General features: G+C 43.1%; 2 protein-coding genes and 1 long non-coding RNA gene across 4 annotated transcripts in view; 1 reads left to right on the top strand and 2 right to left on the bottom strand.

Annotated features, from left to right (window-relative positions):
- LOC136003282 (uncharacterized) overlaps positions 1 to 6,755 on the bottom strand; it is a 69,121-nt gene extending 62,366 nt beyond the window's left edge. The window contains exons 1-3 of the mRNA XM_065668290.1: positions 6,752 to 6,755; positions 5,720 to 6,275; positions 5,573 to 5,636 (exon numbers count right to left, since the gene is read on the bottom strand). Coding sequence (XP_065524362.1) covers positions 5,573 to 5,636; positions 5,720 to 6,275; positions 6,752 to 6,755 — 624 coding nt within the window. The remainder of the gene's footprint in view (positions 1 to 5,572; positions 5,637 to 5,719; positions 6,276 to 6,751) is intronic.
- A 368-nt stretch (positions 6,756 to 7,123) lies between these two features.
- On the bottom strand, positions 7,124 to 8,135 carry LOC136019954 (uncharacterized). The gene is made up of 2 exons (XR_010615138.1): positions 7,654 to 8,135; positions 7,124 to 7,524 (listed from the first exon to the last, which is right to left on the bottom strand). It is a non-coding gene; the product is annotated as an uncharacterized LOC136019954 (long non-coding RNA).
- Positions 8,136 to 8,359: 224 nt separating this feature from the next.
- Positions 8,360 to 13,794, top strand: part of ARID2 (AT-rich interaction domain 2) — a 104,074-nt gene continuing 98,639 nt past the window's right edge. The window contains exons 1-3 of one of the 2 annotated variants that reach the window (XM_065690534.1): positions 8,360 to 9,187; positions 9,348 to 9,441; positions 10,572 to 10,669. In XM_065690534.1, the coding sequence (XP_065546606.1) occupies positions 9,096 to 9,187; positions 9,348 to 9,441; positions 10,572 to 10,669 (284 nt within the window). In that variant the 5' untranslated portion in view covers positions 8,360 to 9,095. The other variant, XM_065690453.1, reaches the window with a different exon arrangement.

The following is a 13,794-nucleotide window of genomic DNA, read 5'->3' as shown; positions in this document are numbered from 1 at the left end:
TGTAAATTATACCCACCAAAACTGTGCTTTGATTAAACGAAGAACACTACAAATTAGCAGCAATTCTTGTATTTAATTCCTCTGTGCCTTAGCTTTCCCAGCATTATAGTGATGATAATGCTACTAGCTCAGAATTTTCGGAACTCATTAGTATGAGCATTCAGATATTCTCCTAATGATTACTCTAGAAAACCTTGTGAGAATTGAAAAAAAAAACAAAAACTGTATTCAGATAAACATTTAAACATCATTCAGAGCCATAACCTCTTTGTTTTTTTCAATTCAGTTAGCAGTATCTACCTCAAACTGAAGGATCATGCATTAATAAAAGTGATCATATAACTGAGGACTATCATAATACACATGCTTGATGCCACAGATGGAAAACTAGTAGCAAGCACTCAATTTTTCAACCTTAATTTTTGTATGCTTATATGTTAAATGTTTGTATGTAGCTACACATAATTTTCATGTTCACTTGCAGACACTGCTAGACTTGAAGTCAAGAACACTTTGGCACATGAAAAAAATACAATCAAATGTCTATATAGTTCCTTCTATAAGTAAGTAAACTGATCCTGAGATGAACTTGGCTGCAGCTAGTTACCCAAACTTAAAAACAAAAATAAAGATCATTAAAAAAACATCTCCGAAAGCTTAATTAGCATATTTTGGCAAAAGGATAAGATTCCTTAGCACAATAGCTGGTAACATGGGAAACCTTGCACTATCAAACATGTATTATAATTTCTGTATAGTACTGCAAACATGACACAGACACTTGGATTAAGGACACACAACTCCATTTTCATAAGTGCTAAGCACAACTAATTCCAAAGGAACGCCATTGAGACTCTGTAAAAGCTTGGCAACCTCTTGAAGGAAAAACTATGACATTATTTCATTTTCCTAAAGCAAAGTGAAGAATGAGCCCAGACTTATTAAAATAGAGGTAACAGATTAAACACAGCATTCTAAGGGTTTCACTCACAGACAGGCTTACTTTACTTTTATTGTCTTATAAATCTAGCTAAACTTGCAGCACTAAAAAACATAAATCTATTTTGACTTTGTAAACTAACACTAGAGCAACTTGATGAACGATGAAATGAGACAGGAAGAACTTTTATTCCAAGAGACCATACTGTAAACTCAGGGCAGTGCTATTTATGCTGGGGAACTCACTACAAGCAATCCCAAGTGCAGCGCGCCACTTAAGTCACTGGAAGCTTGTGTTCAAGAAACTGAAATAACATACTTGCAAACAATAAAGCCAGCCTTAAGATTACAAATCATGTGTGAATAGTTGCAGTACTAAGTATTCCTGATTCAGCAAAATATGGAAACAAAACATACAGTAACTGCATCTAAGGAGATACGCATCTGAAGTGGAAGGTGCTTGTGACACTGCTGAAAGCCCCCTTGAGAGGGGACTTGCTCCACCCAAAATTGTCAAGCTTTCTTGCTTGAACCCACATTTTCTTTCGTCTCCCTTTTTCCTTCCTCAGCAGGACTGCAAGAATTCTTCCAGCTTCTTGTACTGTTTTCCAGCACATGCAAGGGAGCCTCACAGAGGGAAGCAGTTCCCTGCCTGCAGTTTCTCCACACACAAGCTAGGTAAGGACAAGAACAAGCAGACTAGTTTTCGTAACGCATTATAACACTGCTACCCCAGTGTTAAATATCCACAGACTGTACTTTTGTCTCTTGGTAAGGGGTAAAAGAGGACTATGATCACTCTTTTCTAAACAGTATGGGGTACATCTCAGCTCAGAACAGACACTGGCCCAGCTCTGTGCATCAGTCATTCTTGGTAGCTCTGGAAGCCCCAGGATCAAGAACTGAGGAAAGACATAGGGCCTATATACACTCTATTTCTTCTACTTTTTCCTAAGCAACTGCAGTTCTCCTGTTTGCAACAAGATTCTGGGTAAGACAGACCTTAAGGTTTAAAATTCAGAAATGGCAGCAACTCAGCCTAATAAACATTTTTATACTATCTGGAGATTAAGAAAGTCACAGATTCCCCCAGGAGCTTCAAAAGCTATTATGTTACTGCAAGCAACAGGAACTGATACTCAACTACATTTGATAGCCCTTTATATGCAAACAACCACAAAAACAGTTTCTCACCAGCTTTTTTTGTTAGGGTAGATTCTGCTGTAGGATAATTTAAGTCGAATACTTTAAGTGTGATTTTCAAGTTAGGCATCCTACCAGCATTGGATCAATGCAGTAAGTTTCAGACTTTTTTCTTCTCATTTCAGTTAGTCTGAAAATAGATACTTCCTCTTATATAGGCAATATAACAGCAGCCAATGCAGTGCTGCTCACCTACCAGCAGTCTAAGACCAAATCCATACTAAACAGATCACCAACAGATAGACTGAGAATCATAATTACACAACAGATTTTCTCCTTCAAAAGTGTCTCTGTGTTCATAAGGCATTGATGTGTTTTCACTGCTTTAAAGTACTTTGTTTGCTTGAGCAATTTCAATGGGTTAGTTAATTTAAATGCTATTTAATCAGTATTTCTTTCACTTACAACTGAAGTTTTCAAAAAAGTTTTTGCAACTTGTATTATATTGAGATGCATAAATTGTCACATGTATTGTCAGTCCACACATTCACAGTTGCACAAACTACTTCCCATTTATGCCTGTACAGAAGTTAACTAAGGCAACCGCTTACTCAGAGAAATTTCTACATATTTTTAGCTACCGTTGACTGCCATTTGAATTGGTAAAAATATAAAGATGAGACAGTGCTACGTGACAAGCAAATATTGCTGGCAGATCTGCAATACTGAGAACTCTCCTACTAGCAGCATTTTGCCACTCAGCCTCCTAACAAACATTATGGAGTTATCAGGTTTGGTTTTGCTCTAGGTCAACTAGACCTTCTCCACCCTTGCATGATACCATCATTCTTAACTCCACAAAAGCCCTTAAACTAAGACAAATTTAACCTGATTGTTTCTGTATTTCTGAGCAGAGTTCCTTTTTAACATTCAGAAGAACTCTCACAGTTTTGCATCTCAATCAAACTTTCACACATCCAACGAGAAACATGAATCACACTTAGTGCTATTTCGGGGAACATGTACAGCTATAGTGGCAGGGGAAGTGTGCCATCCACCAGATCACACAAACACAGAGGTAATCACAAAGTAACACCAGAAACAGGTAATTTACTAAGTACAAATATGTTATTTTCTTTTTAAAAAACATGTACTGTTTGCTGTCAGGACATTTGCCACTTCTGTCCTGCAGACCAATGCTTGTTAGAACCTCAAAACATTTTCCGCTATAAAGACCCTAATCTGCATTACAGGTATAACTTGAGAAATGCAACAAGTACTTTTCACCTGTAAGAAAAGGGTATTAATTTGATAATCTTCCTAAACTTACTATTGAAGTATTGCCAACCCTAAGTGTTCAGAAAACATAAACCAGGACCTACAAAGAATTACGATTTCAAAAGCACTGCAGTTTTGAAATCAAGTGGGAGTGCATTTACGTATTCATTTTTACTTCTCCTTCAGTTGCATTTAGGGTTTTCCTGCTTCATGTTTCATACTTCATTGCACAACTGAAAACCCCTCAACTTTGAAGTATTTTTAGCTTAGATGATCATAAAATTCACTGATTCCAAGAGTTGGACCTTTGTGAGAACAGCAAGTTATTACAAAATTACAGTAATTACAGATAACATTTTTCAAAGCATTTAATCAATTTGAGTATTTACAACATTGTTTATGCAACCCATTTTTCCTTCTGTTTTATCTCCTGAGCAGTGCCATAAAGTTGAAATGAGGAAAGTGCACAATGTGTCAGGAGGGAAGTGTCCCAAATAATTTAAATAAACAACCAGCATTAGTATTATTTAAGCCACGCCTGCTGGGGTAGTCAGGTTCCACTAACTGTAGTGGAAATACTGCACAAGTGCACAGAAGTAGCTTGTGATACTGTACATCTGCTTTCCCACCTTTGCTGTACTGTTGAGCATTTCATTTCATGCATAAGACCTTTAATTTATGATTTAATCCTGTTCCATTTAAGACTAGCCACTTACAGCCTATACAAAGTAGCAGCCTCTTTAAAAAACCCTGCAAGCTAAAAAGTAATAAATAATTTTAAGTATTATTCAGTAAGAATGGGTAGGACTAATACCTTGCTGAGTAAATACCCCTTGTTGAAGTGTACATTTGTCACAGCAAGCTATGCAGTTAAAAGTCTTTAGCCTAACATATGCAGCTAACTGCAACACTTCAACATTTTTTATTAAAAATGGTTGAGATGAATGTCACGAAAATTTGCCACTGGGTTTTTGACCCTTTTTCCTCTACCAGATGCTCATCCTGTAATTCTTGTGTTTATCTGCAGACTGCACCTATATTACATGCTACTGTCTGCAGATTTAAGAGTGAATTTACTGTCTTCACTAGTCCATCTAATAGGCTGTATTTTCTAAACACATATATATAGACAGGCATATACACACAAACAGATAAAATACACTAACTTCAGTTTCTAAGGATTTACAGTTTAGTGTTTAATATAAGTAGCATACAGCCAGTGATACCAGTTACTCCAACCAAAACATAATGTTGACACAATTCAAGAGGAGCAGAAGCAGAAATGAAAAAGGAAATGAACAAGAATACTTCACAAACCAGAAAGCAAATGCAGAGTTAGTGGCACACTGACAGGAGCAACTGTGGCCCGCTCTCTGGATATCTGCAGTTCACTAGATAGGTAATAAACACAAAAATTAATACGAAAGACTCAAGAACAAAGTTTGAAACTGCAACACAGCTATTAGAACAGAAGATTCACTTGGCACAGTTATGCCAAAAAAGAAAAAAAAAAGAAAAGAAAACAACACAGACACAAAACCCACAAACAAGCAACAAAAAAACCCCAGTACCCAACTACTACTGAACAGTGACAGTTCAGCTACTGGACCTGCACTGCCTGTCTACAAGAATGCTCATTCCACACATAATATTTACACACTGAAATTCATTACATATGGTAACTTTTATAAGTAATTTATAATGGTACAAGTTTTATTTTACAATTTAAATAAATTCAAGTTGCATTGACAGGTACTACAGATCAATTAAAAGATTATATTTTTCTAAATAGCTAAATTTTGTTCCCATTTGCCCTTTGACTCTTTAATATGCAACAAGAAATATTTCATAATTCTTAAATATCACTGTAATGAGAGCGTTTAAAAATCATCACTTCCACCATAAACTGGGCACCACCTTTATTCAATACCACTAAAACGCATGCATATTAAGACAAATAAATCAGGAAAAATGGAATCCACAAGCCCTTTCTCTATCTCAAAAAGGAGGGGAGCCCCCACCAATATAAAAACCACAAAGCCGGTGGTGTAATACTACTATAAGCTTCAAAGCCTGGTCATAGGGAATCTCCAATTATTTTAGCTATCAGCCGAACAACCAAGCTACAAGAACCAAGACATCGTTAACGTAAAATAGTAGTTATTACGAAGCTGGCATCACAAGATCAGAGCCCAATTCAGACATTTTGTACCTTGCTGCTGGGTAGTGTTACTGGAAGCATCAGCCTAATAGCCGGTTTATTCATAAGGCACGCACTAAAATGAAACAAACAGTAATTAACTGCTGACAGTGACCTAGTTAGCTACACAAGGAGCTAGATCTTCCTGTCACTCATTACAGGTTCGCCGGAATCCGACAGGAACGGTCCCGTCCGCCCGGGCTGCGCGGGCGGCCGGGAGCGGGGAGCAGCGCCTCCCGCCCAGGCAGCCCCAGGCTCCCGCGCCCACCGCTGCCCCCCGGGCCCTGCGCCGCCGGCTGCTCCCCCGGCCTCCTGCCTCCGAAGCCCTCGGGTCCCCGCGGGCAGGGCCCCGCCGAGCGGCGGAGCCGGCGCGGGCAACGCCAAGACCGCCTGCCTTCGGGTTCCCCTCCCCCGCTCCGGCAGCTCCGCACTGGGATAACGCAGCCTCTGACTCGCTCGCTGCTCGCGTCCCCCTTCACCTCCCTCTTCTCCCTCCCCCAACGCGCACACTTGATAGAAAGTCTCCTCTCGGCGGCGGGAGGGCGGTGAAATCCTTCGCTCTCCTCCCTCCGTTCTCTGTAACGCGAACGAGCCGCCGCCTTCTGTTCCTCAGCCTTGGCCAAGTCGGCGTTTTGTTGACAGGCTCTGCCGGGCACAAAATGGGGCTGCTGCTTCCATGGGCGCCGCCATTTTGTGAGGAGCCGCCGCGCTAAGCCTAAACTGGAGCCGGAGCCGCAGCCGGAGCCGCAGCCTCAGCAGCGGCGGCCCCCGGCAGCCCAGGCGCGCCGGAGCGGCGGCCGGGGTCTGTGTAATGGTTGAATAAAGTGACCCCGTCTAGGGAATCCCCAGCTGACAGTTACGTAAGGGACCGTGCGCAATTGCTGCGCTTAGCATGGAAACCCACCTAGCCCTGCTACGCAATTTGCCTATCCTCCCCTCTGCCTCCCACTCCCCTTCACACAGCACCCGGGCTAAGAAAAGGGACTCACCTCCGCCGACCGCCCCTCGCGGAGGGAGAGAGACCCCCCTGCTCTGAAGGAATTTTTAGGGCATGATTAAAAACCACCGCCCTCCTGCGAAGGAAGGTTTAGCTCTGTGTGTGTATGTGTGTGTCTGAAAGAGCGATTTAGCCCCTCAATCGCATGTTTTAAACCTCTCTCGTTCATATTATCCTGGCTTTGGGAGCCTTACGCATACTCTTGCTGAAATAGCAGAAACTCAAGAGTGTCACGGACAGGAGCTGCAGACCAGGATCTGCTGAGGGTCTATTTTTAAGGGGAGGGGGGCCTCTTAATGCTACAGTGAGTAAGACACTGCATTTTCTTACACTGGAATCCGCACACAACCACTCTATCCACACACAGAGAACAACTTTGAACACAGAGTATTAATATGAAACCGAGGGATTGCTCTTCCTTGTCCTCCCCCTTCCCCCAAAGTGTGAACCTAGGGCAAATCTTACCAAGCGTCTTACTAAATCTCATGTCTTTATGGCTATATTCAAGCTGAAAGCATTCGAGTCAGAAGATTTTTCTGAGAAAAAATATTTTTGAACTTAGTACATGGAGTAGAAATCACATTTTTTATTCAAGTACTCACTTGGGGCCATAACGTGCCATTGATTTTAAAACACAGCTCCTTACTGACTTTAATGAGGAGTCCAAGTTAAAAAAAAGCAACACAAAACCCCAACTCTAAAGGCCTGATCTGGCCTTGCATTTTAGCTATCGGTTGTGAGGGGCAAATACTCCTCCAGAGCCTCTTGAACCAGAGCAGGAGCTCATCTGCAGCTGTCTGCATGCCACGGAAGGGCAAATGCCCACCTGGGTCACCACGAGCTCTGCCTGAGGAGCAGAGGCTCACCAGAACTTGCCGTTCAGTGCTCGGGCCTTTCTTGCTCCTGTTTACCCCAAGCAGCACTGGTCTCCCTCATGGTTGTCGTGCAGGTCTCCTCCTGGGCTCCCCTGGGTGGAAAACATGTCAGGAGATGAGTGTTTACAAACACTGCACACACCACAGGCACAGGGGAAAGCAGCCTGCAGTGTCCATGCAGAGTGAGGGGCCAAGGCCTTCCTCCTCCATTGGCTTCATACTGTATGTCCTCCTGATCAATATACAGGAACATATAGGTGGCTTAGACTGTGTACAGCAGTCCTAAAGCACTTTGATTACAGGGCACAGTATCTGAGGGCACGAAGGGAAAAAAATAAACATTTACGGAAGGATCCAGAGCGCAGGCCGCTGCTGGCAGACCTCCCCAGGCCCCCCTTGCCGGGGAAGGAGCTCGCCATTCTCCTCTGGGGAGGTTCCAACGCCTCCCGTCCCGAACCGAGGAGCTCCCGCGGCCCCTCCGGCCCAGCAGGAGGCCCCGCCGTGCCATCCGGGGCGACTTCCTGCCCTTGGAAGCACCTCAGGCCCGGGCACTCGGAAAGTTTTCCAAAACTCCAAATCCACCAGTGCCCCCTTCGGTTGTTGTTTTCTCTCCCCTTGAACTCAGGGCGTTGGGCTTAGTCCAATTAAAAATTTCGGCCCCGCTTTCCAAATCCACCTTTCCTGCCCTCCCCCCTGCGGCTTCCCCCCCCACCCCCCCCCCCCCCCCCCACCGCCGCCAGCCAACGGAGAGAGGCTGATCGGCGCGAGCCTGGCGAGGGAGGGCCCTTTCCCCGGCCCCGAGCCCCGGAACAACCGGTAGTAGTCGTTTTTTTCCTCCCCTCTTCTCCTTCTCCCTCGCCTCTTTCCGCCCGGCTTTGTGTGAAGTTTGCGGCACATTGCAGATGAGCCCTTAGCGGCGAGAGGAGCCTATTGTTCCCCGCCAGGAACTGCTTGCTGGGGCTGCGCTGGCTTTTGCCTTTAGAGCTGCCTTGTGCAGTACCGGGAGCGGCCTCCGGGGTCCGCTGTGTTGCGCTCTCGTCCAGGCAGAAGCACGGCGGCCTCAGATCTTTTTGTCTGAGAGAGAAGAGAAGTGAATCCCGCTGCCGCCGCCACCGCCGCCGCCGCCGCTGCCGTAGCTGTACAGTGTGTGTGTGAGAGAGAGCGAGCGAGGGAGCGAGCGAGCGAGGGAGGGAGAGGGAGATCGCATGGAGCCGCGGCTGTAACACACACACACTGTCAATACCTCACTCCGGCTCCCCCCCCACCCCACCACAACAGTAACCCAATTCATTGTGTGATCCAGCAGCACCATGTTGAGTCTCATGTGCAGGCTGGATCGGTTGGGTTTGTGGTGCTGAGAGAGGCAGCAGCAGCGGGAGGAGGAATTACTGAGAGGTGCCCCTCTCCCTCCCTGCCTCTTTGCCTGTGTGTTGTGTGGAGACAGGACTCGCAATTACCACACTCTCTGGGCTCCCTTATTCCTTTTAAACTTTTTTTCAACCAAGCCCCTCTCCATGGCTGATCCCCGGCCGAGCACGGGCACCTGGGTCTCTTAAAGACAAGGAGGAGCCGCGGATTGTTGTTGTTGTCGGCCGTTTTTTTTTTTTTTTTTTTTCAAATTGGATTTTATTTTTTTTTTACGAGAACCTTTTTTATTACAAAAATGGCAAATTCGACGGGTAAAAACCACGCAGACCAGCGGAGAAAGGGACTCGCTTTCCTGGACGAGCTGCGGCAGTTTCACCACAGCAGAGGGTGAGGAAAATGGGGAGATGGAACGGGAGGGGGGGAGGCTTTTAAACCGACCAGATCCAACTTCCAGCCCCTTCCCTGAAGGACACGGCAGCCCCAGCGAGGGGAGAAAAGGGGGCAGAGCTGACAAGTTGTGGTGTTTTGTGTGTATCTCCTCTGGCAGGTCTCCTTTTAAGAAGATCCCCGTGGTGGGTGGGAAGGAGCTGGATCTTCACGCTCTCTACACCAGAGTCACCACTTTAGGCGGATTTGGGAAGGTGAGTGGAAGTTTTAATTTGGGTTTCCCTCCCACTAACCTCTTCCTAAAAGTCTTCTCTGACCCCCGGGGGCGGCGGGGGGAGCTGGGGTGGCCGGGAACCGTCCTATTTAAAGGCGGTTAGAGAAGGTGGGGGGTGGAAGAAGGAAGCGAGCAGATAGGCAGGTTGGTGGCTTGGCCTTGTCGGCGGAGCGTTGAAGAGGGATCGGGGGTACGGCGCACACCCCTCTCCTGCCTCCGCTGGAGCCCCTCGCCCCTGCCCCCCTTCCTCAGGAGGAGGCGACTGGGGAACGGAGGGCTCCGGTCGGCGGAAGGCAGTTTGTTTCGCTTGTGGTGGCAGCTCGCTGTGTTTCTCTCTCTCTCACACAGAGGGAGAGGCAGAGAGGAGAGAGTCTGAGTGCAGTTTTAGTGCAACTCAAAATTAGCGGGCATGTTTAACATCGATAATCGGCACGGAGCATGGGCTAGGAAACGATCCTCGCAGCCGGGGGGGGCCGGGCGCTGCCCTCCGAGCCCTTCCCGGGGAAAAATAACAAAAGGGGCACCCAAGACGGTGTGTAATCAAATAGCCATCTTTAGGCTTCAAGGCTAGGGACAGAAATGTAGGCCTCAAAAGAAAGGCCTGCCTGTGTGTGTGTTTGTGTGCTGGGGGGACCCCCCGGGCCGGCTCCCCCGCGCCCCGCGGGCCAGGGGGCGCCCCCGCCACCGCTTCCCCGCAGCATTTTAAACTTCTTCGGGTTTTTAACGGACCGCGGCAGGATTTAAAAGGGGGCGACAGAGGGACTCCCGATTGGTTATTGTCCAGGCAGTAAAAACAAAAACAAACAAACCCCAAAACAATGCGAACCCTCCCGGCCGCCCCCCCTACCTCCCCGGGAAAAATAATGCGTATATTAAAAAATAAATACAGCAAAATGCCGCTGAGAGACGGGATTATTCCTGAAGGGGAACCACCACCGACTGTCAGTAAAATATGTAGTCTTAAATCCCATATACATTCCTGTTCAGTTATTTTTATATTTTTATCTATTTGCTTCATGGCAGCTTGTGGGTTTTTTTGTGATGTTCGCTGTCAACGACGTGTTTATGTGTACGTTGTGTATCTCGGCCTGTATGTGTTGTTTTTGACAGGTATCAGAGAAGAATCAGTGGGGAGAAATTGTAGAGGAGTTTAACTTTCCCAGAAGTTGTTCTAACGCTGCCTTCGCTTTAAAACAGTATTACTTGCGGTGAGTGCTATCAGGCTGTTGCAGTAGTATTTTTGAGTGTGGGGTTATATTTGGTTCCAGTGTCTGAATAAAAATAACCCATCTCTTTAAAAATACTGTAAAATAAAGCAGAAAGAACTTGTAATTCCTTACTGGTCTGGTGCAGTGATAAGTTAAAGGTAATTCTGTTTTGTAGTTATTTTATTTTGCATTTTACATCTAACTTTGAAGAGATCCCAAGTGTATAAACAGTATATATGTCAGAGCTATTTTTATTGATTGTTTTAGGATCACGGTACTAAAGGACTGTTACTGAGATCATACTATTGTAGTTGCAGAAACTTAGCTGAATATTTGGAGCACTGAAATGTGTTGATACATGTAAACTTGTTTACTGCTCAGTGGTGTCAGGCATTGAATGAAAATATATCTGCAGGAAGGTAGACTGCTTTGGAGAAATTATATTGTTATCAATTGCTAGCAGCATACATTATATTTTAGAATATAAAGAGCTAATTGATTTTTCTGTTACTTGAAAAATACTAGATTTTTTCAGTTTTTAAAAATAAGATTCCATTCCTTTAAATGATACAGGTTGTTTTGTAATGCAGATTATTTTTTAATGTAGCATGGAGTTCATATTGAGTATTTTAAATTACAATGTGTGGTGCTGTTCAGTTCCTAGATGGCCTTTAAAAAAATAATTTTTATGAACTTTTGCTGATTATTCTTTGTGTGAAAGATTTTAAAATTATTTTGTGTATGATGTTTTAGGTGCTATATATAGACAAATAAATTTCATTTAGAATAAAGTTTTATGTACATTGGTTAAGGAATGTAATTTTCTGAATTACATAAATGGTATTTTTTCATTGCAATTAATGATAATATAGATGTGCAGTATATACAAAAGATGTATGGGCTTTTGGTGATCTGTATTGGTGATCTGAGTATACACAAGCTTTATCTGTCTCTAGTTTGGCCTTCTGAATTAGGAAATGCAGTAATTGTACAGGTGCACTTTCTATTGGTTGTCCTAGATTGACTTCCAGCTTGAAGCTGTAGAGTTCATAGCACAGTGGAGCAGTTATTATGTTACACTGATGTCTGGAAAACCTTAGGCAGATATCTGTAGTTACTGAATTTTTCTTTTTTTGGTGCTAATAGGTGATTGCTTTAAGATTCAGACGAAGAAAAGAAATTGCCATTGTTAACAGCTTCAGTAGAGTTTATGATTGGTAGCAGGCCTAGGAATGAAGTGAGAAGCTCCACTTTAGGATGTCCTTCTCTGACTTTTTTTTTTTTTTTTTTTTTTTTTTAACTCTCTGCTACATAGCACTGAAGTACTGAGATAAGTGTTGCTGGAGATTTGTGAGATCATAGAAACCAGTTTTTTGCTTTTTGAGTTTTTTCTTTTGGACCATGTAGTCTATTACTTGACTAGATTTTACATACAATTTGCAAAGTGATAGTTTTGGGGGGTTTTACCTTTTCCTTTGTATTTCCATATGTTATAAGTGCTTGAATGGCCTAACTTTTTGTAGTAGAAGGTTGTATGTCTTTTGTATTTTCATCTGTATTTTGAAAGCATTTATATGCTGTGACAGTTAACACAATTAATTTAGCCTTCTAATGACTATTAATTTTTAACAGGAGACTATTTTTTAATTTAGAATCAGACATACAAAAATGTTGTTATTAGCATGCTAGTACTGACATTATTTAACATACAGTTGATGCAGATATATAAAAATGATAACATACAAATAATTGAAAGGGTTTTTATTTACTTGGAATTTAGAAGAGAAAGTTGTTAAACAGTTAAGATGAAGAATCTTTAAAAATGTCTTATCATAATCTCTGTGATTTACTTAAGCCATTCTGAAATATACTGTCAAGGTTGTTGGGGTTGATTGGGTTTTAGTGTTTGATGTTTTTTGGTCTGTTTTTTATTTTTTAATTTTTTCTAAATTATTGGTTTACTCACTGTTGCTTCTCACATAATGTAAGTGTGATGTGAACTGTTAGCCAGCTGAGTTCACCTCCTTTCATGTGCAGTAATAAGACTGTGTATACACACATGTATCACTCCTAGGTTAATGTTTGTTTGACTTTAACCTAGAAGGGTTTTTTTGGAAGGGGGCAGTTTTGCTATCAGGAAAGAAAAAATACTGTAATGATAAATTCGTGAAAAGAGTCTTGTTTATTTGTGTTGAAGAACATAACCTGAGGTTTCTTATGGAGTGAGATTTTCATGAACTGCTGAGCAATTTCCCTTGGGGGGGGGGGGGGGGGGGGGAAGAAAACAACTCCTCTTGAGTCTCAAGTATGGCTGTAATTTTGGCCTCACTATTGTAATGACTTTGCAAGCAAAGTCAAACAAACTGAGGCCTACCAACTTTTATATAATTTTTTTTATCCAATTGTATGTTGTGAGTCCTGTGAAGTGAGGGATCTGCATGGCAGATGGGACCCTGTTGAATTCAGAGGGATTCAGTGGTGTGCACCTACATGAATACATTTGCAGATTTGGATTTGTGATGAAAGTTGCTTCTTTGAAACATCTGGCATACCATGTTCACTGAGATAAGATCTTGAGCTGTGTGGACCACTTGCTCATTTTGCTGTGTTATCTCTTAAGAATGCTGTCCTTTTGACTTAAAATTACTATGTAAATAATCTAGAAAGTTGAATTATTTGTGTAATGTCAGTAGTCCTGTTGGCTTGATCAAACTGAATGTCCTGCAAGACAAGCATCAGGTTATGGTTTTTGTAGGCAGTTGTGAACTGTGTCTTTTTTGTTTAAGGAACTTTCTTCATTTTGACTGTTGTGGAATTTTGCTGTGTGTCTTTGGGAATGTATGTTAGGCTTCATTAAAAGTGTCAATTGTTTAAACTTCTGACAGAATTCTGATAGGCTTTATGATAGGTGATATTTGAATACATGATAGCCAATCCTGTCTACCCCTTCTCCTTTGCACTGCCCCCTCTTTTCTCTCACTGGAAAAAAATATTTATAATAGGGAAAGTCTGAACCATTCAGACCTTGTGCCTGTGTTGCTTTGAGCTGTCCGACAGGTGAAGTAATTTATGTACTGTGGTTCTTAGTGAGCAGTCAAAAGCCACAGTGCTGATAACCATTGATA

This window comes from Lathamus discolor, chromosome 1 (assembly GCF_037157495.1).
Source record: "Lathamus discolor isolate bLatDis1 chromosome 1, bLatDis1.hap1, whole genome shotgun sequence".
Taxonomy (NCBI): Eukaryota; Metazoa; Chordata; class Aves; order Psittaciformes; family Psittacidae; genus Lathamus; species Lathamus discolor.
Note: the sequence above shows the minus strand (reverse complement) of the source record. Positions and strands in the feature narration are given on the sequence as shown.